At 40.2% G+C, this 27,865-nt stretch overlaps 1 protein-coding gene across 1 annotated transcript in view; it reads right to left on the reverse strand.

The window, feature by feature from the left end:
- The window catches only part of LOC138797032 (bifunctional heparan sulfate N-deacetylase/N-sulfotransferase 3-like), a 172,215-nt gene extending 146,164 nt beyond the window's left edge, over positions 1-26,051 (reverse strand). The window contains exons 1-2 of the mRNA XM_069976806.1: positions 25,996-26,051; positions 15,192-16,304 (exon numbers count right to left, since the gene is read on the reverse strand). Of these exons, the coding sequence (XP_069832907.1) occupies positions 15,192-16,172 (981 nt within the window). The 5' untranslated portion in view covers positions 16,173-16,304; positions 25,996-26,051. The remainder of the gene's footprint in view (positions 1-15,191; positions 16,305-25,995) is intronic.
- Positions 26,052-27,865: the final 1,814 nt, after the last annotated feature.

A 27,865-nucleotide genomic window follows, 5' to 3' on the forward strand; every position in this document is an offset into this window, starting at 1 on the left:
ACGTTTTTGAAAAGGAAAAATGACGTCCGTTGGTACATTATTCTAGTTTAGGTAGACTAATTGCCCTTTGGGTTTGTCTTTAATAGTAAAAATAGTGAAAGGACAACGAAATAAGAAAAACTGTGTGTGAACAACAACAGAAAAATAACATCTGAGGTTTGCAAAAGACGTCCGAAAAAATTGCCATTATCATTTTGTTGACGTTTGCACAGACAAAATCTGTATTTTATACACTATGGGGAAGATTTATCAAACAGGTGTAAAGTAGATTTGTCTTAGTTGCCCCTAGCCACCAATCAGATTCCACCATTCATTCGTCATAAATTTTTGAAAAATAAAAGGTGGAGTCTGATTGGTTGCTAGGGGCAACTAAGACAATTCTACTTTACTTTACTCCAGTTTGATAAATCTCCCCCTATGTGCATTGGACGTCCATCATTCCATTGACCTCAATGCACTGCATTCAAATCAATTAAATTTCCTCAAAAGCGGACGTCTTTTTTTTTAATAGAAAAGGCGGGCGTCTTTTCTCTCTTTTTTTTTTTTTAAACGGAAAAAGAAATATAACGGAAGAACAGCTTTCTGCTGGATCCATGTCTGGCATTGACTTATAATCCTTTAATTTTAGAGGGATTTGCACATTCTTTTCATATTTACCTTTAAAACTGATAAAACTAATGGGGCTCTAAATAGTCCGATGAATCCATGCAGAAATGTAGGTTTATCAGTAACAAAGTGCAGAATTATTTAGGGTAAAAACCTCAAGCATCATGACAACATATGCCAGGCAAACAAACCTCATCAGCAGAGAGGAACATTGTCTCTGCCTGGAAGCAGCATCACTGCTGAAAAAATCCCAGATGGTATTAATGAGCGAGGCAAAGAGTAGTCACTAAAAAGGCCAGGTTTATTGCATTGGCAAGCAAATATAACTGGGAAAAGTGGCACAAGCCTGCTCATTAAGAGTTCAGATGCCTAGGAAAAGCATTTTATTCAGGAGGATGAATGTATAAAAAATGCTGACACCTGGAAATCTCAATCTCTGTAATGAAAAAGCTTCATATTCACAGAAAAGGATAAAACGCTAATAGAGTTATAGCACATAAGCTATAAAATAACATGCACCACTTGTAAATGGCCCGGTAAGACAGAAAGGTATAGGCATTTTTTTCCTTCCCTTACATGATAAAACAAAATACACAGAAAATACTATAAAGTTCAACCAACACTGAAAAATAGTAAGATAGACGTAAGCCCATGTGCTTGCGTTTGATAAACTGTTGCCCTTGTGTATTACCCACTAAAGTGGGCCATACAGGCTTAGTTCAGCTGAAATATCCAGGAAGTACTGGCAATTGGTCTCCACTGAGCCTGAAAGCAAGGAGAATTGTGGGAAAGTGTATGCACTGCTTGGCAACAGCAAGGTCACAGATACCTCTAGAAATTGCTAGAATGTTCAGGGAAAGATGCACACAGCTGAGAACTGACGCCATGGAAAATGTGCCGTTTTTGTGCAAACTTTGGCATATGCTCTGCTCGCCTGAAGACCAGGCGCGGAGGAGGGCGGGTATTGCGGCAGGGCAGGGAGGAGGTGTGGCTTCCGCCCATGCCTGATTTACAACTTCTAGTAAAGGCAACAGAGTGCATGGAGTCAGGGTTTTATATAAATCCGGCACAAGGAGCCCACAAAATTCCTAAACCACCCTTATTCCAAAGGTTAAGACGTGATTTTTATTAATAAATCAAAAGAAAACAAACTGTGTAGCACACATGAATGGTATTCTACCTCAATCACCACCCAGGAGAGCTCTTCTGGCTGACTTTCGGTTTAACACGCCCTACCAGTGATATCTGTTGGAGATGTGGCAAACGGGAAGGATCGTTAGTGCATGTCTTTTGGACATTCCCTGGGCTTGCGTCTTTCTGGGAACAGGTAATCAAAGATACCCGAGAGATATGTGGTCAGGCCACTGAGATCACTCTAAACTAATACTTTTATGGTTACCAGCCCTAGCACTAAGCTATCCAAACATAATCTTTTAGTTCACGTTCTTACTGCTGCTAAACTCCTTATACAGGCACTCTGGAGACAAACTACCCCACCATCCTTGTCGAATTGATATGCCAATTGATTTACTAAAATCGAGCAGACCTGGGCACCCTGGTTCAAATTCAAACTCAACCATCATGTCGAGCTTTGAACTAGACTGACCTCTTGGGTTCTCCTACTTTCTTGGATTTCACCTATCTTCTGCCCCCTTACCTGGTTCACTAAGCTCTCCTACCTTGCTTACAGTTTGTAGAAGTATGGTACCAGCAAATTGCCCTATGCTTCTGATTTAATCCGTTTAAGCCCACACAAGAGACAACGTTCTCAGACACCCCCCCTCCCCTTGTTTTCAACCCCCCCCCCCCCCCTCCTTTTATGTCTGGTGTTTTCTGGTTGTCTCCCCCTGTCTGATTACCTACTTGTGTGTTGACTTGTTATATTGCAGATTTTTGTTTGTACGTCCCTAGTTTTGACCGACTTATGAATATGCATAACGGAAGGCCGATGCTCCATAGAGTTGTAATTTTCTGAAGCCTGACCTATGACCCAAACCGCTTACACAAGTTTATATGTTAAATCAACACTGATAACTTCATCTGCCTTGTATGTGTTGTCTTTTTTCAAACAATAAAATATAAAAATTTAAAGAATGTTTAAAAAAATGATTCTGTCAGCCATACTAACTTCACTGTGTGAAAACATGCCTGACTGATACGATATAACTAAAAACTGACCATTGCCTCAGACAACTAGTTTCAGTCCCTGCCTTAGTGTCGTCAGGTGTAAGGACTAGTCACCAGGCCTGTATTTAGAGTTCATGCTGCCCTAGGCACTTTGCTTGCTAAGGCGCCCACTGCCAATCCCCCCACCCCTGGCTCCCTAGCTTCCCAGCACCCCACCCCCTACTTGGCACTGACAGGTTACATGCATGGTGTATACCCTGGCACAGCTGGCAGGCCGGCACCCCAGCACCTAGTACCTGATACTACTGAGCTGCACCCCCCGGCTTTCAGTAGTACTGGGTGCTGGGGTGCAACTCTGCTTGATACCCGCTCTTCTCATCAAACAGATGGAGGCCAGATACGTCTTAGTTCGGGGACCGCTTCTGTACAGTGTCGGACTGGGGCACCTGGGGCCCACCAATATAGAACCAGTGAGACACAACATGCTGACCCCGACCTTTCCTGGATTCATCTGTATCTGTGACAAATCCCTCCATTTATACAGCTCTCAGGGTATGCTGGGAGTTTTAGTCTCTAAAAGGACAACCCTTTAATAAATCAGTGTGTGCAGAGTCTCCTGGTGGCTGCAATCTGTGGGTGACAACCATCAGCCCTTAAGGTCCAGCAATACATCTGTCTACATTGTACTACTACTCTCCGCATATCCTGAGGGCTGCAGACTGTCAGTACATGCTGGGAGTTGTAGTGCCTGCAGCTGTTGTAGTTGGGTCCCAGGTGCATTATACACTGGATGCTTTGTGGCATATAAGAATACAGAGATCTGTGGAGGCTCAGTGCAGGGAAGTGACCCCAGAACTTCACTAATAGGGGATAGAACAAAAATATCTCTCCCTATCCCCTATTAGTGATGTTCTAGGGTCACTTCCCTACACTGAGCCCCCACAGATCTATGTATTCTGATCTCCCTCAATGCATCCAGTGTACAATGCACCTAGGACCCAACTAAAACAGCTGCAGGCACTACTACTTCCAGCAAGTACTGTCTTCAGCCCTCAGGATATGTGTGGAGTTGTAGTACCTGCAGCTGTTGTAGTTGGGTTCTAGTTTAAAAGTTTGCACTAGTGTCAGTACACTACCGCAAACCATACACTGACCCATTTAGACCCCAATGGTACACAGGCTCTGCACCCCAGGCGTGGACGTCTGTGGCGGCGGGGCGGAGGGGGTTAAGAAAATATTTTTTAAATGAATTTTAAAAAATGTGTCCTGCGGGTGCCGCCCCCCCACAGGGACCACAGGTGCCTAGTGGCAAATACGGCCCTGCTAGTCACACAGAGTAAGGATATATTCACCTGGCTAGTAAATACCGTGTGCATAGAAAAACTGCCTTCAAAACCATGCAAATCAGTATGGTTTTTGTACATGGTTTTTAAAGGAAAGGTATAGATTGGTCTAATTTACATTTATTCAATCTCCCATTGCTTTCAATGTGAGATGCCAAGCTGATCGGCTGTGGAAAAGTAACTTCATTGAAGTCGATGGGGGCTTAAAACCACACTTTTTTATTTTTATTTGAAGGTTATTTGTAAATATCATGCTGATTTGAAAGGTTTTGGAGGCAGTTTTTTTTCCCATGGTTCATACACCTGTGAAGTTACATTTACATTAGTAGTGCATTTCGGCCATTTGACTCACAGCTAGAAGAGAATGTACTTAGTGTGTACTTCCGGCTACTTCTAACAAACGGACAGAGCCTCAACATTGATTGTTCAAAACTTTAGACAAAGTTTTTTTAAAGTGACTGTTCCCATTTTTTTCAAACAGGATTTAATTGAAACTTAATGCATAATAGTATCCATAAGAATCTAGAGAGCTAGGTAACTTATCAGACATTATGTTCCCACATTGTTTTTTTTGTTGTTGTAAAGAACAGACGCTGATTGCAATGGCATCAGCGTCCGTTCTTTACTGCAGGGGTGGCATTGTATTGAATTCACTGCAATGTCGCACGCTGTGCTCACATAGCGTTATTCTAACGTCCGTTCTTTAGAATAATGTACCTGCCAATTATTTCCAGATGCTGTTCACTGAACAGCATCTGCAAATAATGGCAGCTCATACAATGTAATGCACATTACATTAAAGTGAATTGCTAATTAATTTGCGGCACACACAACGGTGAACACAAATCAATAGTAAAAAAAGAAGAACGTTCCTGCAACCGATGCAGAGGTATCGGCCGCAGAAACAGTCTCGGTGCAGCCCGGTGGCCGGCTGTTTACGATGTGTGAACTTAGCCATATATAGTACATCAAGCATGGTAAACGGGCCGTTGAGACACAGAAATAAACCTCTGACACAAATTATAGCTGTAGAGCCCTGAAAGACTGGTCCTATTTAATAAACAAATCATTCATGTTTCCTGGACTTTTAGAACCTATTAAATATAATTTATCTTAACCTTGTATGGACATGCAATATTATCCTAGAGCTTTCTATAAGTATGTAACTCTGGGAAGGACACCGGACAAGTGAATCCCTAACACTGGCACCCACCAAGCTGTCCCTTCCGTTTGGAGTGATCAGCTCCCTAGCAGGCTGGTCCCAACCTGAAGACTGGTCGCTTTTCTAATATAAGTGAAACACAGAGACAAGGACAAGACAAAACACAATAGTCGTGGGGGTCAACAAGCCGGGTCAGAATCTATCGGTCGTCACAGTACAAAACCAGAAGTCAGGGAGGATAGACAAAAAGTCAAGCCAGAATCAGGAAGCCAAAGAGTAAACAATAAGGATGCAATGCTAGCTTAGTCACACACAAAGAGGCTCTATCGCAGGCCAAGAAGGATGATGAGTGGAGGAGTCCCAGCCCAGACGTGATTGGGGCGGAAACCTCAGCCCCCAGCATATTACAGAGCTGACTGGTAGTGTTAGGCACTATTCAGCATGAAGCAATAATTATCACCTGAGCCGATCGTCCAGGGGCGGTGAAGCAATAACTAGGGATGCTTTGCCGATGCACCCCTAGCAACCTCCCGGGCTGGTCATCAGAGATGCCGTCGCATGCTCCCTGTAACTGGCCAGACCGGTTGCAAGCTACACCATCAGCATTAACAGGAGGCCAGCAACATGCTCTGGCAGTGTCGGGAGCCGAGCGTGACAGCCAACTCCTGACACCAACACTTAGTTTTACACCTGTAACAAGTAGGGTTGTAAAACTGTGTGAGAATAAAGCGCTGTTTTCTCACAGAGTTTACTAGAGCTTAATGGAAGAAGTACAGCCTTTGTGGCCAGTTTCTAAAAAAATTTGCATAGCATAGTCTCAGTCATGCTGAAAATAACACGAAGGCTATGCATTATTGATGACAAACTAAACCATAAAGGCATTATCTAGGATTAGAAAAACATAGCTGTTTTCTTTCCAAAAACAGCCCAGCACATTTCAGGTTGTATTGGGTATTGCAATTCAGCTTTATTTAATGAAACTGGACTGCAAAACCCCACAAAATTAAAGGGGTTATCCGGTTAGGTAAAACACATGCTAAATTATCCCCCTCCCTAAAGACTAACAATTCATTCTAAACATGTCATTACCTTTTCTCCCAGTTCTGAGCTGTTGCTTTCAACTGAAGAAAACTGTGTGGGTGCTGTTCTCTCTGTCTCCCCCTCCTCCCCCCTCCCTTCAGAGACGGCTAATGTAAACAAGTCCCTGGCAGACTTTATCTGCAACATTGTAGCTTCTTTGTAATGCTGGGAGAGTTAAACTCAGATCAAGTTGCTGATTGTAATTAATAATCCCCACACTACAAAATTGTTACAAAGTTCTAGATAGGGATTTTTTTTTTTACATCAGTCATCTTGAAAGGTAGGGGTAAGGAGGGAGAATAGATGGTCTCTACAGCTTAGATACAGTTTTCTGTTTCTTTAGCAGAAAGCAGCAGCTCAAAACTGAGGGAAGTAGACATAAAAAGTAACGACAAAGAATAATGAATTGTCAGTTTCCAAGGGGGGGATGACTCAACATAAATTTTAACTAACCAGATAACCCTTTAAAGGGGTACTCCGGCACTTATAATCAATCATAAACATAGTTTTTTCACTTACCATCCCTCCATCTTTCTCCATTTGAATTTCCCACTGTTTGCAGCTCCCTGAAGCTCCAGTTGGCGTCTTCATTTTTTCTTTGCTTCCTGGTTTGGGCTTTCCCATGATGCACTTTGTCTCTTATGATGTCTAACTGACTCTATAGAACTGTTAGATGGCTTACATCTTGATCAGCCAATCAGAGCTGAGCAACCTGTGTCATCTGACAAAGGGAGGCTGGCCTGACAGGGCCTAGACCTGCCTCCCTCTTGATGATGTCATTGTCACAAAATGGCTTCCACAGAAATGTCTGGGGTCAACAGTCATTAGGTAAGACTGAGTTTACTTCACTTCCTGGTGGGGGATTGAGGGGGGGAAAGATAGGGGGGGGGCAGATAGGTGATTGAAGCATATTTACAAAGTTATATGAGTTTCAATTACTGGGAAAAAGCTTTTCACTGGAGTACCCCTTTAAGGAAGAGCGGTGCTGTTTCTGGAAGAAAGCTGCCATGTTTTTGTATTAATATCCATCCCTATGTACCAGTCTGCCATTTACTTTATTCATGTAATGTGTTTTCATTTTGTAATGTTCTGTTTGTCACCTCCTACCACTTGTATAGCGCTCTGGAATCAAGGGTGCTTTAAAAGTAAATAATAATTTACATATTAACCATATTGTTTCAGTTCTTTGCCAAAAATTATATATATATATATATATATATATATATATATATATATATATATATATATTAGTGATGAGCGAGTACTAAAATGCTCAGGTGCTCGTTACTCGAGCCGAGAATTTCCAGATACTCGAGTGCTCGTTTTGAGTAACAAACCCCATTGAAGTCATTGGGAGACTCGAGCATTTTTTGAGGTGACCCAAGTTCGGTAGAGGGAAGGTCGTGTGAAAACCTGTCAAGCTCAGAAATTGATGAAAACACAACGGAAATGGACAGGAAACAGCAGGGGCAGCATGTATGCATGCCTCTGACGCTGCCTAATGTCACCATTAAAACAGAGGTAGGGACCACCCAAAAACTCAGCCTGACACAGCATGGCATTGAGAACACAGGGAACCATTAAAACAGAGGTAGCTTATCATGAACCACCCAAAAATTCAGCCTGACACAGCATAGCGGTGAGGACAGAGTGAACAAGGTAGAAGCGGTAGCCAGTCAGCCTTCCAAAAATTATACCAGACCTAGCATGGCAGTGAGCTCACAGAGAACCATTAAAAGTGAGTGAGGAAGAAAGTGAGCCTCCCCAAAATTAGGCCAAATACTGCATGGCATTGAGCACACAGAGAACTGCCGGGATCAGCAGTAGCCAACATGGAGGCCAGGCAGGAGCAACAGTAACCAACATGGAGGCCAGGCAGGAGCAACAGTAGTTAACATGGAGGCCAGGCAGGAGCAACAGTAGCCAATATGGAGGCAAGGGCAGGCGCCACAGTAGTCAGCAGTAGTCAACATGGATGCCAGTAAAGGCCCAGCAGTAGTCAACATGGATGCCAGTTAAGGCCCAGCAGTAGTCAACATGGATGCCAGTTAAGGCCCAGCAGTAGTCAACATGGATGCCAGTTAGGGCTCAGCAGTAGCCAACATGGAGGCAAGGGCAGGCACAACAGTAGTCAACATGGATGCCAGTAAAGGCCCAGCAGTAGCCAAAAAGTAGCCTTCTACCCCCAGCACCCTTTCGGTTTTCAATTTGACTGTAGCAGTTGGGGTAACATTCCCTGCATAATGTAACTACTCACTTCTACCCCCGCCACCACCCTTTCGATTTTCAATTTGACTGCATTCCCTGCATAATGTGACTCACCACCTCTCCCCCCACCGCTGTTTTGATTTTGAATTTGACTTTGATCCTTGAGAATCTGGCAATTGTCTCATGCAAAGGGATCATCACTTGAGGGGTAGTGTACTACAAATCCCAGCAATACAGTGTAGTACCCACTAGTTTAGGGGGGCTGTACGGTTCAATCTGGTTGTGGCTGGACCTAGACACACGCTGGGATACCCCCTTACAATGAGCAGTGAAGTTTTATGCAGGTGTACTACAAATCCCAGCAATACAGTGTAGTACCCACTAGTTTAGGGGGGGCTGTACGGTACAATCTGGTATTGGCCGGAACGATACACACTCTCTGTCACCCCTTTACAATGAGCAGTGAAGTTCTATGCAGGATGCACTACAAATCCCAGCTATACAGTGCAGTACACACTAGTTTAGGGGGGGCTTGACGGTGCTATCTGGTATGGGCAACAACTGTACACATTTGGTCACCCCGATACAGTACAATGAGCAGTGAAGTAAGTTCTATGCACTACAACTCCCAGCTATACAGTGCAATACACATTAGTTTTGGTGGTGCTATCTGGTTTGGGCAACAACTGTACACACTTTGTCACCCCAATACAATGAGCAGTGACGTTCTATGCGAGATGCACTACAACTCCCAGCAATACAGTGCAGTACACACTAGTTTAGGTGGTGCTATCTGGTATGGGCAACAACTGTACACACTTTGTCACCCCAATACAATATGAGCAGTGAAGTAAGTTCTATGCGAGATGCACTATAACTCCCAGCTATACAGTGCAGTACACCAGGACCACCAGCCCCAAAATTGAAAAGGATTACACTGAGCACTTCTTAGGGGTGTGTATGCAACACCTAATGTCCCCTTTCTGCCAGCAGCCGGTCACCACAGTGTGCTGGTTAAATCGCGGTAGCAGCACTGCAACTCCCAGCCAGCAGTCTGTAGTAATAGTATTAATAAAAGCTTTTAAGTCCTGAAAATGGCTGTTTGTTTATATTGCTAGTATATACCCTGCCTACTGGAACGCTAAATCCTACACTGACACTCTCCCTGACCAGCAGCAGCTCTGTCCCTAATCTCTCACAGCATGCGTCTGAAGCGAGCACTGCCGCGCCGAGTTTTATATGGCAGGGTAATGTGATCTGGCCAACCAATCGCTGCTATCGACATGTATGGGTCCCACGTCATCGCAGGATGTACCAAAGAGTCTCCTGCATGTTTATTGGCTGCCAAAAAGCGCGCAAACTTACAGGAAACAGATGATGAGATTTCCTCGAGTATCGCAAGATGCTCGTCCGAGTAACGAGTACCATCGAGTACCCTTATACTCGATCGAGTACCAAGCTCGGACGAGCACGTTCGCTCATCTCCAATATATATAATTTTAAGCTTTTATATGTGTTATTGTTGCTTTTTTATGTAGGAGACACTCTGAGTTGTCATTTGTAGATATTGTAAGAAACATACAGTCAATCCATTACAAGTATTTTTTTAATTAAAGAAAATACAAAGTCTAAGAGCTAGGGCAAATGACAAGGGAGAATTTGTTTCTATTCTCTAACTGTTCTATGCGCTATTCTTCTGTGTTATATCTTGTAAGAAATAAAATAATGAGACCATTACAGACTTCTTTATATATTAAAATAGACTTGCCAGACACTATGAACACTCCCATTGTTCTTAAATGTGTCTTGTGTCTAACTGCTTCATTAAGGCATATCGGTTTTTATTTACTTCCGAAAAGACATTTTGAAAAAAATTTACTTGATTCCCTGGGTCGCCATTATCTAGTAATAAATGTCAATCATAATTTGTTTTTACGCAAAGGTCTGTAAAAATACATTATAAAATGATTAAAGCCTTGTTAGCAGAATGCTAATATGCAATTAATTGAATATTAGTTGATGCTTCATTGGCTTGAAGTCAGGATATTATAGTAAATGGGAGCTGCATAATTTCTTTTCTTTATGTTAATAAAGTACAAACTGGGGAAGATCGAAGTCTGCTTTACATTTTGATGAACAATAAATAAACAAAAGGGTAATAAAAAAAAAAAAAAAAAGTTCCCTTTCCTATATTAATTGCTCCCCTAATCGTACAAGCCCTAATGCATCTGTTCATGCCTAGCATGAACAGATGAACAGGTTTTGATTGGGGGGTAAAATTTACATCACACCACAAACAATAAATAAACAAATAAATAAATAATAAAGTAACCTATGTATATAGCTAAGGAAGAGAAATACACTTAACACAAATATATAAATATAAATGTATACATACTGTATAGTGATATGTGTACATTATATATTGCACATACACGGGGGAGCTAAAGGATTTATTTTTGGGTAACTATTAATGAAACAGCATTAAGCCATTAAATGAACAGATCTGGATAATGAGAATTCAGATTTTTCACCATTTGTTTCCTTAAAAAACCCCTAGTAAATGAATTAAGGGGGTAGTTGCTGAAACATAACATTTCATATGTTGCTGCCCAGTGTGACCATTCATTCCATACCCATTGTTAGAATTCCATACCATATCTATTTAGTCTACTTCCCTCAGTTTTGAGCTGCTGCTTTTTGCTGAAGATTCAAAAATCTGTGTTTGAGCTCCCCCCCCCCTTCAGAGACGGCTGATGTAAACAAGTTTGTGGCAAGCGTTATCTGCATTTTTGTAGCTTCTTTATAACGCTGAGAAGGTTAATTTGAGGTCAAGTTGCTGATACAATTAATGTGATATCCATCCAGGCATTACAAAGTTTCAGATAGGGTCTAGTTTACATCAGTTTTCTTAGAAGGGATGAGAGAGGGGGAGACAGAGAGAAAAGCTCACGCAAAGATTTTTGGTGTCTTCAGCAGAAAGCAGCATCTGAAAAGTAGGGGAAGGAGACTAAATAGATAATAATAAGTATGGAACGAATTGTTAGTCTCACCATGGGCTGCAACACATGAAGAATTAAGTTTAAGTCCAATCACCCTTTAATATCTGGTCTAATTTGCAATAATTAGAAAACCTAATACCTCTTGTAAAAAAGAATCAAAACATTGCGGAGTAGACAAAAAATATACACCCCCTTCATAAAAAGGTCAATTTCTCATATAATCCCCTGCCCCCTTCCTCAATAGTAACAGCAGGAATCCATTCTGTTTCTCCAATGGTCTCAACAAACCTTCTTATAGTAAACACTTCTTTAAGCCATCAGTAGTGCCTTCTTCCTTTGCCCTAGTACAACCTTGTTATTCCCCTATGTACTCCTCTAGTGCTTCACCCTTCCCTTAGACATCAGTGGCCATCTTAACTTTCTTTCTGAGTACTCATAGCAGTACCTTATTCCTCCCAGAAGTCACCTCAGTGTCATTTTGCTGTTGGCGGCCAATGCAGTTGTACACTTTCCCCATTATTCAAGGTAGGACTACCACCATTCCGGCTGTAGATACCAGATATCTACTCCCCATCCCTCTAGTAGTCACAACATTGTTCTCCACACTTGGGGTTACAGCTGTAGATGTCTTGCCCAATGGTCGCAGAGATACCCTATTTCCTTTCTAGTAGCCTCATCTCTTTCCCTTGTAGTAACAGAACCAAGCTCCCCCATTCTCCTGTTAGTGACAGAAAGATCTTTTCCTTGTTTCAGTATTCAGCAAAGGATAAATCCCTTTCCCTAGTAGTCCCAGCAGTGCCTTACCCTATTCCAGTACTAGTCACAGCATGATTAATTGCATTCCCAATTGCTGAATGTAGTTCCCTGCTCCTGCATCAATCTTTGCTATCAGAGATTAAGGAAAGAGAAGCAAATAGCAGCTAAAATGTCTCCGGAATTGCCTATTTTTATTTATCAAAAGTCATTTTCCTTGCTAGGGACACATAATGTGCCTGCAAACCGGTTTCCTCGTTGAACCCAGTACTGATTGTTGATCATAGGCCCTAGAGCAACTTTATTAGCTATGCCCCTTTTTTTTTTATTCTCTCCACAGTGTATCTATGTGAAAGGTCAGATGTCATAGTGGAGTTCTATAGACAGCAAATTCTTCTGAACTTCTTATTTTTAGACAATATAAAGCTACAATTACTAGAATTTAGTTACTTTTACTTTGACAAATATGGATCTTTTGTTTTACAACTGGGAATCCAATTTTCTGTTGGCATTCAATTGATTTAAATTGCAGCCAGAGAATAGCGTAAAAAGCTCCGAAAATGTTTCAGACTCCGACGATTAACAAGGTAGGTCATTAGACAGATGTAAAGAACAGAATTGGAATTTGACAAGTGATTTGTGTTTTCACAAACTATACAGTTTCTAAGCAGTTCAAAGCAACAATACTATTTTGTTTCTTAATAATACTAATAACACACACATATATATATATATATATATATATATATATCATAGTAAAGCATGCTTGATTGCTCGTACAAAATAAAAAAAACCCTGAAATGAATAATAATGTATAATTTCATAAAAAAAAAAAAAAAAAAAAAAAAAGATTTCTTCAAACAATTGAAACTACTATTTTGACGCCTCATATATTGTAATTACAGTGCAATGAGGTAATGTCCAATATAGCATAACTATGAAAGTAAATTGCTAAACCCCACGATCCATAACTGGAAACAACACCAAATATAGAATATAAGAAATATTAAAAACATTTTTCTTTTTCAATTTTAAACAACTTGAACTCATCTTAATCCGTAATGGACACAGTTTTTAGAGTCAGTTACATCAGTGAGTGAGTGAAAGGAGTGAAAGGAATACGGCAAATCAAAATTTGCTGCAAATCGGACCGTCAATTTGTTTCGTTCTGTGAAGTGAATTCCCACCCATTTGTTAAGGAAATTTGCAAAAAAAAAAAAAAAAATGTTGGCCGCACATGCTGTCTGAAGTATCACTGGGTGGGAGAAAGGGATTAATCTTAATCCCCAGTGCTCGTCCAGTCCACTGCAGGCCCCTCTGTGATGTCAGCACCTCCCCCTCTATATAAAGCAGGTCGTTTACGGAGGTGGCCAGTCGGCTGTGTGTGGATGAGAGAGCAGGATGGCAGCAGGCATCTAGAGCAGAAGAGGGAGAGACTAACAGAGTGATATAGGGACAGACAGGGAGAAGGGATCGCTGTGGGTGATTGTTGTAGCTGTCAACCAAGTGTCAAGCTTGCCAAGTAACTGGGTGCCTAAAGGAATTCACTAGGACAAGTAAAGACCCTGTCCATATTATTCCCTCATTGGGCATTGTGCACTGTAAACTCCTGTAAAGTCCTATTGAGTTATAACAATTTACTGGGATCAGTGAATGGAGCATGCGCCTTACATAATCAGTGCTTGCACGCCACTCCTACTGTGTTATACAAGTTAGGTTTCATTACTGAACAGGGTGGGTGCCTTACATAATCAATGGTCCCACTCCAATCCTGTCCTAGGAAAAGGATTGATAATATGTAGAGATAAGCGAACCGGGTTTGGGTTTGAGTCCATCCGAACCCGAACGTTCAGCATTTGATTAGCGGGGGCTTCTGAACTTGGATAAAGCTCTAAGGTTGTCTGGAAAATATGGATACAGCCAATGACTATATCCATGTTTTCCACATAGCCTTAGGACTTTATTCAACTTCAGCAGCCACCGCTAATCAAATGCCGAAAGTTCAGGTTCAGGTGGACTCGAGCATGCTCCAGGTTCGCTCATCTCTAATAATATGCTGATCCACCAAGGCCCATTGCTGACCATGGCGTAAATTGGATGATTGACTGGCTGATTGGCATTTTTTTTTTAAATAGTGATTATCCGATTTGTGACACTTTTACAACAACATGCTTTAACAAATGTGTCCTTCTGTAATAGTCCCAGTATTGTAGCTACAATAGTTTTGGCTGTTTTAATGAAATTTGCTAAAAATAAATAAGATTCTATTTGTTTGACCCAAAAATTTGCAAAGCTCGCAAAACAAATTTCCGGCTTCTTCTCTTGTCTCTTATGCCAACCCTAAGGTACATTCACACAGCCATATTTTCTTTCACAATGCAGACCTATTCATTTCTATGGTCCCATACACCAACGTAGGTGTTATGGGTCTGTGCTTGGGTTGTAATTTGTGCCACAAAAAATACTGACATGCCCTAGTTTGAACCAAAATCGCAGCATGGATCACCTATTCTCAATTAATGGGTCCTTGCAATTGTGAATAGTTACAGATACACACCTGTACTTTTGTCCGTAGCTGTGGGTCTGCGGCTGCAGACAGCATTACGAATACGTGAATGTATCCTTACCCATTGGCAGTGCTACTAATTACTGTATAGTCAGTAAATACTGTATTATCATGAGTCACCAATGTATCATTCTGTGTGAAATATTAAAGTTATTCATCCAAATATATAAAGTATATTGAGCTCAAAGTAATATTATTTCACTATAATAGACTCCTGTGACTGCTGTTGAGCAATGGGCCATAAATCTTTTTTGCAATAAAAAGTAAAAATGCAACATCATATGAAGTACTGTCATGTAAGATATACAGCTATAAATTACAGCTATATAAAATATAACACTTACCTTGACATCATTACTGTTCATTCTAGTTCCCTCTTTACCTACAAAAATGTCATCTATGTCCACAAGAATGAAGCGATCCAAAGACAGGGTGAATTTCTTCTCCGAAAGATAAGATAAAGCATCCACAAAAATAAGTTTGTGCAACCAAAAATTCAAATTATTGCCAAAGAAGATCCTTTGAATACCATCGTGAAGACCTAAATCGTGAATAACTGTGGTGAATAAGGACATTTTCGACAACTGTGGCGGAGCACCTACAGGCATCTTTATTTTTGAAAAAACAATTGGTTGATAGAGGGAGTTGTTCACCTCAAAAACGGTCCATTCATTTCCAAGTAAAGAACTTTTGCTTGTTTTGGAAGGTTTTGTTATATGAAGTAAAGGTGTGTTGGGGTTAATACAAAAGTTTTTGACAGCCATATTGCTATGGATCACAAATGGGAAGCCCTTAAGATGAAAATTTTGAATGCCATTTTCATTCCCCTTAAGAAAACCGATTATGTTTACTCCATACTGAAGACAGTATTTATCCAGAAGTTCCTTATTCCACATGTCCAAGTTTATGTACTTCAAAAAATTTTCATATATGATAAGTGTATATTTTCCAACATGGTTTTCTGTAAGTGGTGGAAGGTCACCTTTTCCGGGAGCTATTTCTGCATGAAACTTAAATCGAATAGTTTCTAAAATACCAATGATGTCTTGTCCAAGTTGTGAATATTGACTCTCTATAAAAACCAAGATAATAGGTTCCATTTTTAATAAAAGAGTTGGTTTTCCCGTTCTCTGTTCTAACAGTTTATAAGGCAGAGATTCGATATCTCCACATTGTATTTCCATTGTAGCTTCAGAAATATCATTGTCCTGCTTATATCCCGTGTATAAATAATAGGCAGAAATGACAATGCTTACCATGCAAAAAGTGGCAAGCAGGAGAATTGTTTTTTGAAAATGTCTGTGAAATTTCATGATATAATTCATCTTGGTCTAATTGTTGTAAAGAGTTTCAGAGATCAAACAGGATTTAGTATCTCATTTCAGTCCAGTCAAATAATTTATGTAACCATTGCAGCACATCTGTCGCTTCCTAAAACACTTCAGAGAAAGGGAAAACTGAAAAAGAGAAAAAATATATATGCAAGATTTTAGTTGTGCAATTTTTTTATTTTTTGTGTTGCTTACAAAGAGCTCCATTTTTTTAAATGGTTCCCAATTTGTCAGATTATAAAATATACATTTTTTCATTACTCATCAATAGTGTTGAGCGGACCTGTCAAACTGTTCAGGTTCGGCAACGTTTTCCAAATCTGAACGCTTCGCGGTTGATTCCTTTCAGCTGCAGAAGTTTGACGCTGCCCTAAGGAGTCCTGGAAAACATAGATACATCCATAGGCCATAGTAGAAGCTGTAGTAGGAAGGGCTATGTGAAATGGAGGAGAGCAGGAGCTGATAACTACCTTGTTGGAGTCCAACACTACAAGACAACAAGGCTACTGTGCCAACCACAATGTAGCTATCAGCCTATGTTCTATTCCATTTTATGCTTCCTTTTCGCTACAGCTTCTACTAAGCTTCAAAATTACCTCTGCCTACAGGGGGCAGAGCTAAAATCATTGTGGAATTCCAACCAGTTCATGGGAGGGATACCTGCCCCACCCACCTGATGACTCCACCTGAGATCATGTTCAGTGGAAGGAACAGGAAACAGAAATTGAACATGACATCACAGGAAGTAAAGAAATCACAGGTAGAGTGGTCTCGTGAGTGGGGGGCTAGAAATAATTAAAGTGTAAATGCAACATAAAAGACCCAGAGAAGTCAATGCAATGCTAGTTTATTAAAAAGTCTTGGACATCCCCTTTACGAAATAATATTTAAAAGGGCTTCTTGTGTATAGTAAACAAATAAACATCTATCTGGAAATACTTTTATGGACCTACTGAGGTAGGATGAGCACTGTTGTGTTTGGATGATAAAACGTATTGCCTTTTATATTACTACCTATGCTGTTTCCTTTAAAAATAAATTTGATCTTCTGAAGACCATTGTGTCAAGAAAGAGAGAATTCCTGAATTCAGAAATCCATAATTAATAGGTTTATGTGATTTAGGGTAAGGTTTCTGAGTAAGGGTGCCTTCACACCTAGCGACTCGCAGCATAAATTACGCTGTGAGTCTGTCAGGTCCTGGCAGATCACTTTCACTACATACACGCAGCGGTCTGAACGACCTCTGTGTGTATGTAATTCTGCCGGCCCCTTAACCCCTTCTGCTGCCGCCCGACTCCAGCTCCCACTCTGCTGTATACATTACCTCTCCTCGCTGCAAGGGTCCCGGCGTACTGCTCTCCCGCCCGGCCAATCAGTAGCTGCGGAAGGGCAACACACTGATTGGCCGGGCGGGAGAGCAGTACGCCGGGACCTGTTCAGCGAGGACAGGTAATGTATACAGAGCGGGAGCGGAGCAGGAGCCGGGTGGCAGCTAAAGGGGTTAAGGGGCCGGCAGAATTACATACACACAGCGGTCATTCAGACCGCTGCGTGTATGTAGTAAAAGTGATCTGCCAGGACCTACCCGACTCGCAGCGAGTTGCTAGGTGTGAAGGCACCCTAAAAAGAATAGTTAATACTCATGGGATCTCTAGGTAAGATAAAGAGTCTTGCCCCCACTTAGTAATTGACAACTTTTTCTCTATTGGTAACACACAGAGAAGCTTTACTCTTGGGGTCCAGAAAACAAAGAGTTGCGAGTTATAACAAAGGTGAAATTAGCAATATTTTTTCAATGGCTGATGTATAAGCAGTAAAGTAAAGAACAAGTGTTGCATGTCAGTCACTCAATTGTTACAGACTGCTGAAGGCCACGTACATGCATCTTAGGAAGTCTACCATAGGCCCCAGGCTGCCAGTAAAATTGGATCACCTCTTTTTGAACTGATCTGGGCACTGCTGGGGCCATTTAAATGCCACTGACAGTGGGATTAAAACAGTTAACTAGCCCAATTAAAGCAAGCTCCCTTCATACCCTATTACCATGAAGAAAATGCATTGGAACGAAAGAAACTGAAAATTTATAGAACTTGTGAGCAAAGATACTGAAAGACAGAGTATCCTTTGCCGTGATTTTAAATATTTGTTTGTGTTTCTGCACCTTTGGATTTTGTTTCTAACCTATTTGTCATTTTGTGTATTGGAGGTTGGGGCCACCCGGTTAAGAAGATGGGCAACCCCAAATGGCAGGGCAAGTCCAACTAGCCTTGGGCACACTATTTGCTCCTCCATTACACTTAAAGTGTCACTGTCGTTATAACTTTCAAAATCTAAATCAACAGTGGATGTTTTCTGGCAGTTTTTTTTCCTAAAAAAAAAACAAACAGGAAACAGTCAAAAAACAGGAAGTCCTGTGTATGCCAGACCATCTGAGTGCTCACAGAGAGAAGGCAGTCATGTGATTGATAGACACATTGAGCCGTGACTCTCTGTGTTTATTCTGTTTTTTTTGTATAGAAACAGAAACACGGCACTTCCAAAAGAGATTTTTTCTGCTCGTGAAAGAATTTTTATTCAAATGAAAAATCACAATCCAACCAGATCAAGGTACAATGGAAGTGTAAGTAGGTATAGTAGGTATGGAGATCTCCATCCACATCAAAACTTACCTACAGTATGGCTACATTGGCCTGCGGAAGGTCGGTTGCACGACCGAAACGTCGCCAGCCAGTAGCGTTACCTACTTACACTTCTCTTGTACCTTGATCTGGTTGGATTGGGATTTTTCATTTGAATAAAAATTCTTTCACGAGCAGAAAAAAAATCTCTTTTGGAAGTGCCGTGTTTCTGTTTCTATATACTGTATACTACGGGATTGAGGAATCCTTCTACACTGGCACCCAATACCATTAAAATAGGGTGTGCGGTCTGTTGATGTTGTACTATATTCTGTTTTTTTGGACACGTTGAGCCATGACGGAATTCCTGTGTTTAGTCTGTTTTTTTTTTTCAATCAGCACAAGTCAGAAAATCTGCCTTCAGGAGACTGGACCTGGATTTCTGGTAAGTCCAGCTTTGTTCTACTGCATGATGACAACAACAACAAAAAAATAATGAATGTATAATGCAAACTTGCTTCATTTCACATCTACTGTATATTTAGATTTTGAAAGATATAACAACAGGTACACTTTAATTCACTTACCAATAAATTGTGTTGTTTTGTTGTGTCTTTGGTCTGACATTTTTAGTAATATTATATAGAAAATTGTGTTTTACTGTACCCTACAGTGGGTAAAACTAGTAATCAACTAGTCTTTGATTCCTGATTTTTGTCTCAGATGGAGCAACCAATCACAGCTTATCCTGAGAAATTAAAGTTTAGACCCAGCCAATGTACAGAGATTCTCTTTTTACTCGAAGTAATCATGTTTACTTGTTCAGTCAGCTGATATTTAAAGTTGCAAATGCATACCTACATGTATAATTTATTCTATTTAAGCAATGACTAAATATATATTGAACCGGAAGCTTGTGCCTAAAATGATATAGAAAAGTCGTGTTCATTTGCTTGATCAATTAGAAAGATCTGTATTACGAATGTACTTTCAACTGTGAGTGTCATAGAGAATCTGCCATGAAAGCATTCACTGTCAGCTGAGAAATACGGTTACATTACTTGTAATTACTCTCAAAGGTAACATGGTAGATTGATATGGTTGATTATATGGGAGTATTAACACAGATGAGTGGTTTTGCAAAGTGTTACATTGTGCATATGAAATCCTATGCTGCAATGAAATTAAGACCTATATAGCGTCTATGTTTTTCTGGAGGAATTCACAAAAGTGCTTTTTGTTCCCGCACATTATCGACACACTTAGCAACTTTTATCTACAACTTGTGAACAATAAGTAAACCTTAAAATGAAGAAAGGTCACACACCAGATGGACTCCGGGGCATACCCTTCTTTATACAGAGAAGGCCAGAATTCTCTATATAGAACCTATACTAAAGCCCCCCATACAAAGTCTAGTTCAGCCCTTAACGTAGACCCACCCTAGCTCTGTATACATACACAAGATAAGGACCCTTCTGTATAAAGAATGCTGGCAAACCACCCTGTACACAGACAACATATCCCATATACACACACAAGGACCCTGGACCAGATCCCCTATATATTAAATCCCAGACCAGACCTATCCTGAGTACCCAGACTCCAGACCAGACCCATTGTTTACAGACCATACATATCTATCATCCTTGTAAAAACACCTTAATGTAATATTGATTCAACAACTCTGGCTACCATATATAATATATACCCCATAATTATAAAAAATAAATAAATAAAATAAAATGATGCCTACTATCTACAATGATCTAGTAAAAAGTTACCTACTATCGTAAAACAACTGCTAACAGCATTTCTAGTTTTTTACTATGCAAATGGTTCAGAACAGCATAGGAACTGATACGGAATTGGGGTTACAGTGATAGCAAGTTACATTCCGCTTTACAGAGTGAAGTCAATACTAAGAAACATCCTACATACATATTTATATGTTGTTGCTATGTACGTAGCGTGTCTATTGTTGATTCAATCCTTCCGCCTTCTTTAAAGGAGATGTCCAGCACCCAACATTTTTTTAAAAGAACCGGGGAGGAGGTGGCTGAACCTAACTACATGAACCTACCTCCCTGGCTCCAGTGCTGGGGTCCGGTATTAGCCCCTCTGGTTCCTAGTCCCCCTGTCACTTCCTCATCTGAGCGGGGTCCCAGGTTATGACGTGTCAGCCCCGCTCAGTCAGTCAGCGGCCATAGTGGGGTCCTGCCTTGGCCGCTGACTGGTTGAGCGGTGTTGACACATCATAACCTGGTCCCTGCTCAGACCAGGAAGCGGTTGGGGGACCAAGAACTGGAGGGCCCAACAACAGACCCTAGTACTGTTGCCGGGGAGGTAGGTGCACTTAGTTAGGTTCAGCCACCTCCCCCATTCTTTTGGGGGGAAAATTGAGTGCCAGACATCTCCTTTAACTGAGCTTTAATTTGTTGGAACCCCTTCTTTGATAAAGTTGAGCTTTTTCAGTTGACCAAAACATATCTACTCTAAGAAATGCATTGATACTTGCAATAATTTAAGGGTGATGTATCAAATGGATAAAGGTAGGGAAAAGGGTATAAAACAGCTATACTTTTTTTTTTTTTTTTTTTTTTACACACATAAGCATAGCTAGTGTGGGTACATTAGATTCCTATACTGCATCAGTGCATTACTGTCCTTCAATAGTTCTTGCATTAAGTATTTTAAAATAAAGCTATAAGAAATGAACAGCTGCAATAACTAACACCTTACAAAAAATATTACACATATATCTAATTTACACCTACAAATATAAAATATACTCCAGTGCACAGTGTATGTGTCCAAATTATATTCTCACGAGTCTAACTGGAAAAGGGCTCTTATTGGAAAAAAACCAAAATCTATAATTTGGTAAAAGGTAATTCAAAGTAATTTATGTGACATTCTGAAGTATTCAGCAGCATAGCTGATTTACTTAGGAAATGTATAATTATTCAGATAGAGATAACAAGAACATGTTATCCAGATACAATTTGTTTCTGTGCCGTTTCCATAGATACTCAAGTGGCTAAAACATTCTATTACTGAAAATGATTTCTGCTTCTTAGCATCAAAATATTTAATTTCGGTAAAATATCACACCATGAAGTTTCTTTCTCTATGATTATTTATATGTTTATCTACATACTGGCAGGCATTTACTGGTACATTATTTAATTCCATAAGGACCCAGACTATTTTGGTTTTGTGGACACAGCCAAATTTTTTTTATAGCATTTTCACTTTTCCCTTTTTGCCTTAGCATTTAAAATTTTACATCTACAGAGTCACATAAGTGGTTGTTTTTACAGTAATAATTTAAGTAATAATTCAGTAATAAAATAAAGTGGGGTGAAGATGAAAATAAAACACCACAACGTTTCAACATTTTGTGTTGGGTTTGTTTTTGTGTAGTGCACATTATGGTAAAACTAATATGTTAATTTTATTCTGTAGCTCAGTACAATTACACCAAATACCCATATTTACATAGCCTTTGTATTGTTTAATTACGTTAACCCCTTTTTATTGGGATCAAACTGGAATGGATAGGACTTTCTGATTGTTTTTTTTTTATTATTTATTTATTTATTTATATCTGGGATGGGAAGCAAAAAAAACCTGCAATTCTGGTGTTTGGTATTTTTTTTTTTTTTTATAGCTTAAACATTTTGGCATGTGATGCCAAATATGTTGCTTTTATAAGTTTCTTTTAGACCTTTTTATTGGCAAAATGGGAGAAGGGAGGTAATGATTTAGGTTTTAATTTAGTGATGTTTTTTTTTGCCTTAACAAGGGTATTAACATATCTGCACCCACAACTACATTTTGGGAGATGCTGCTTGGATGTCGGACACAGTAGGCACCTGCCAGACAACATCCAAAATGCTCTGATCTCTGTTAATTGGGGCATTTAAGGGGTTAACCGATTGGCCTTAATGGGATCGCTGATGTCATTAGCAGCGGGTGTCTATATCGGATAGCAGTTACTACCCACTGTCTGTGGAGTGGAACCCCTTCCTCTGCCTTTTACAAAACAAATATGCCTACAATTGTTCTATTCTCCCAATATCTCTGCTGTCCCTTAATCATACCCTGCTCCTTACCACCCTAAAAAAAACTAATAAATATATACCTAATAAGTCATTGGTAGTCCAACAAGCATAAAACTGAAACGTTATCCTGCTTGGAATACTTTCCAGAGCAAATAGCCACTAACAAGCAACCAATCATCTAAAAGGTCAAAACATAAGGCTGATATACATTGGGATACCAGCAATATTCACAGTGTACAGTGTAGGGAGGGAGAGCTGACCGAGTAGGGCTTAGAACGTTGTGAAATTGTCAGTGTAGGAAGGGAGAGCTGACCGAGTAGGGCTTAGAACGTTGTGAAATTGTCAGTGTAGGAAGGGAGAGCTGACCGAGTAGGGCTTAGAACGTTGTGATCAGTGTAGGGAGGGTGACAGAATCCAGCGTTTTAGCATATTAAGGATTCATTTGTTAACCCTGTAGTGACCAGATTTCTATCATAGTCCATTCTGTCCATTATCTTCACAATGTATTTGAGTATTCCGAAACCAAAAGGGAAGTTTCGCTAGGACATCTTGACTTGCTGAGCTGACTGTACCCTGCGGCCTAGAATTCCTCACGCATATTGCGTGATACATGAATGCACATCATTGCGTATATACACACAGGCGAATATAAGACACGCTAATACTACGCACCTCATAATTGCTCCGCTATTACGTATTATACACTTTGCACCTGATAATACGCTTCTACTGTCCGTTATTTGTGCGTGAATGTTCGGCGAACACTAATCGGACCAATCACGATCATTTACTTCATTGTTCTTGTTCATGGGGATTTTCTCTCATCCCTAATCTCCACAGCAACTCTGAAAGAGCCTGCTCGGAACTACTTAATACTAAGCTATTACAATTTAATGCAATATATATATATATATATATATATATATATATATATATATATATGGTTAAGGTATTCAGCTCTCAACTATAATATATAGGAAAAGTTGATATATTTGGCATAAGAAAACAAATCTATTTTCTCCTGACTGCTGAGCAGCTTAGCTGCTATCATTTTAGCAATGGAAGAAAAAATATATTGGAATGCCAATAATTGAAGATAAAATGTAATCTGTTTTCTAGTATTTAGCTGAGATGGCATTTATAGACCTTAAATTATAAATTAGATCAGGCCAAATGACTGATAATTAACATGTAAATGACTCAAAACGTTGATATGTCGAAAGACGAATGTTATCCATTTAAAGAATATATAATTCAGCAGACTCTATATTTAGCTTTAGGCCATTACTTACTACTACCACAAAAAAAAAAAAAAATTGCCTGGTGCATCCTAGCATAAAATCAAATCTGCTTAACAGACAAAACTGCTAATTGACTGGATGAGCTCTTGATATTTATTATTCACCAACGTAAACCGTGCAGCCATTTTACAACCTCTATAAATATATATATGTAACCAAATCTGCATTTAGCTACAAGGTATGTTGTAAAATCCACTGTAATAATATGTTTCTAATGTGTCCCAGATGTGATAAATGTTAGAAGAAAAAAGGATAGCCTGTTTTCGAGTATGGTTTATTTACCCTTAAATAGACACACTGGGACTCGTATATAGGGTAGAACTTGCTTTTGCTACACAATTATTTTCTAAATGTGTTCAGTCAGAGTAAATTAAGCCGTGAGGCCAACTAAGCAGATGTAGCTACGCTATCCATGTATTGCCTAAGTAGAGTCAAACAGCAATAAAAAAAAAAAGAAGCGTCAACATATGAAAGAGACTTGCTTTTTGTTAAGCTGGCCATACACATGAAATAATGAAATAATGGACGATTTTAATTATTTAGCCGACCATTGATTGTAAATTATACTCGAGTGGATGATAGCGGGAAATTAAATTTATCTGTATTTTTTTCTTGAGGGTATGTGCACACTGAGGAAAAGATGAGGAATTAGGTAAGGAATTGAAGAGGAATCCGCTTTTATTTCAGCGCGAAATTCCTCCCGTAAAATATGAACAGAGCAATGTGCTATTGTGTTCAATGAGATTTCCACTGTTGTTCACACTGCAGGCTTTCAGAGCAGAAATTTCTGCTGCAGATCTGCTTTCTGCCCTATGGCCCCGTTCACACTGAGCATGAATGTTGGAATTCCACGGCGGAGCGCTCCGTTGCGGAATGCCGCTTGCTCAGTGTCTCACTGTGAGTGAATGAGAGGGCTACAGCGACAGGCATTTAAAAAAAAAAAAGGCCCGTAATGGAGGTTTCTAGCATTAAAAAAAATCTGTTTCAGAAATTAATTGGACTCTTTAAATAATCATTGTTGGAAATTGTAATGAAAATGTGAAAGTTTGCTGCTAAACTTTTAAAGGAGAAGTCCCATGGAAGGAAAAAAACTGCAGGCAGGCTGGTAGGGGCAGGAAAATAATAAAGACCTGAACTCACTCGTCCTTATGCCACTGATGTGCTGCTCCCAAGTCCCATTCGCAGCAGCCAGCTTTCAGTTTCACCAGCTGAAATATCATGGCCCGGATGATTGCCCGCTCAGCCAGTCAGTGACTGGGGAGGTGTCCTGCCCCACTCTTTGATTGACCGGGCAGGCAATCACTCAGCTGGGGTTGTGATGTTGCAGCTAGCAGAGCTTCAAGTCACCGGCTTATGTGAACGGCACCTGGGACCAGCACATCTGAGGCACGAGGACAGGTGAGTTCAGTTCTTTATTATTTTCCTGCCTCCACCAGTGTGCTTGCAGTTTTAGTCCTTCCAATGTCCTAAAAAATATTAACCAAATGATGGCAACATAAAGTAGACATATTGTAAATGTGAATTAACAACTCATTTTTGCAGCACGACTTTCTTTCTTGCACGATGAGACTTTTAAAATTTCCAAAAATGCTAATCTTTGAAAATTTTCACAAAATCTGGGAGTTTTTTTTAACAAATAACTGTTGAATGCATCGTGCAAAATTTACCACTAATATATAGTTCAACGTGTCATAAAAATCTCAGAATCAGTTGGATATGTTAAATTATCACAAAGTTATTACAACATAGCATAAGACATTTCAAATATGAAAGATGGGACTTTGGGCCAAAACTGGCTGCTTCCTTAAAAGAAACCAGTCACCTCCATACCTGGCAATTTCAAAATCTTGATCTTTATTCGTCGGTGCAGGCGCCAAATAACTAGGCATAAGGGAAGGGCCGCAGTGGCATGTAGTCACGATGCCTCGGCCCTCTTTTCAGTCACTCATGCTTGATTGACAGCCAGTGAGCTGGGAACTTAATTCAAAGCCCGACGCTTAGGCTGCCAATCAATCATCCATTTGGTTCATGACCAGAAAAAAAAAATTCTGAATATGGAAATGACTGCCTATGTAAACTATGTGCACCCAATGTATCTTTTTGTATTTCATTGCTATATAACAACGTCAAAAAAAGAGAAAAGGCATCCACTTTTTCTATGTAACCAATTTAGAACCGAGGACATAACTGTACTTCCTTTTTTGCAGGGTGTTCCCACTAAAGAAAGTACAGTTACGTCCTGGGATGAAATGCCATTCCGCGACGGGTCCCGGCATTGATAGCCTTGCACCTGCCGCATCCCCTATAGGTGCTGCGATCAGGCCTATTGCTATCTGGGCTGTGCAGAAGCGATTGCACAGCCCCGATGGTTGCTATGACACCAGGAGGCTTCCCTGAAGCCTCCTGTGTTATAACTACAGTGGCTTAGCAGGCACAGTTTTGTTCAGCTTTGACTGTTTTACAGGCAAATTACAATGCAATGTAATGTGCCTGTAATCAGGAAATCAAATAGTAATGTCCCCATGGTGGGACAGTAAAATAAGGTAAAACAGTAAATAAAACATACACACAAATAAAAAAAAAAAAAAAAGTACACAACACATAAAATCCCCATAGCCCCCAATGCAAAAATAAATGTAAAAATAAAAAAAAATAAAAGTACACATATTTAATATTGCTGCGTGTGTAATGACGCTGGAAATAAAATTATCACATAACAAAACCTGCACAGTGATGGCAGGAAAAAAAATCAGAAAATCACTAATTTTGTCATTTTTTCATAAAATATGGACATTTTTTACACCAAAATTTTACGGATATCGGGGATATTTTAGCACTTACCTAAAGTACAATATGTCTCAAGACAACTGTCAGGACATGGAAGTATAGACAGGACAAGACGGTGGGCCCTAGTTCTCAACCCACCCACTGTCCCTACCTACTTGCCCCAGTTGGCCCGAGGCAGCCGCGGACAACCACGAAGGCATTCCCTATGCTGTGTATGTGGAACACAAAACAAGACAGACAGACAAACACAATATAGAATAGTGAACAAGCCAATTCAGAACCAAACGGGCAACGCAGTACAAAATCAGCAAACCAATCGGATAGCCTAAGGTCAGGCAGGAGCTCAGATAACAAGTTGAGCAGTTAGAGGGAATTAGGAAGGGAATGGCAGGAGTAGACATGGGGGAGCAGAGATCAAGGTATGAACCGAAATAGCCAGCAGAGAAGTGATCAGCTAGCTGTTATTTAACCAGGATCAGAGGCTAGGTCAAGCAGCTGATTGGACCAGCCCTAATCCCAGCACCAAGTTCAGCTGAAGTACTCAAATCCTGCAGATCTCTGATTAACTCCTGCATTGCTGGATGTAAAGCAATCAGGTGTGTCACAAAAACCAGGCCCAGTTCACACCAGGCTACTGCACATTCCTGACAAAAACAATCTCAGAATTGTAAGGATAAGTTATAATATCACAGAGGTATAACCACATAAAGTAAGACTGGTCAGATTTTAAAAAAATGGGCTCTGGTCCTCAAGGCACTATCTGGACCAGTCCTGAGGAGGTTAAAAAGATGTTTCTTATTGCCACAATTTATTTGACTTCAATGCAATGCAGATGTCGGACATCAAATGCACACAATGTATAAAATAACGGACATTGTCTGCACAGACGTCAAAATAATGATCATGACAATTT

This window comes from Dendropsophus ebraccatus, chromosome 7 (assembly GCF_027789765.1).
Source record: "Dendropsophus ebraccatus isolate aDenEbr1 chromosome 7, aDenEbr1.pat, whole genome shotgun sequence".
Lineage (NCBI taxonomy): Eukaryota > Metazoa > Chordata > Amphibia > Anura > Hylidae > Dendropsophus > Dendropsophus ebraccatus.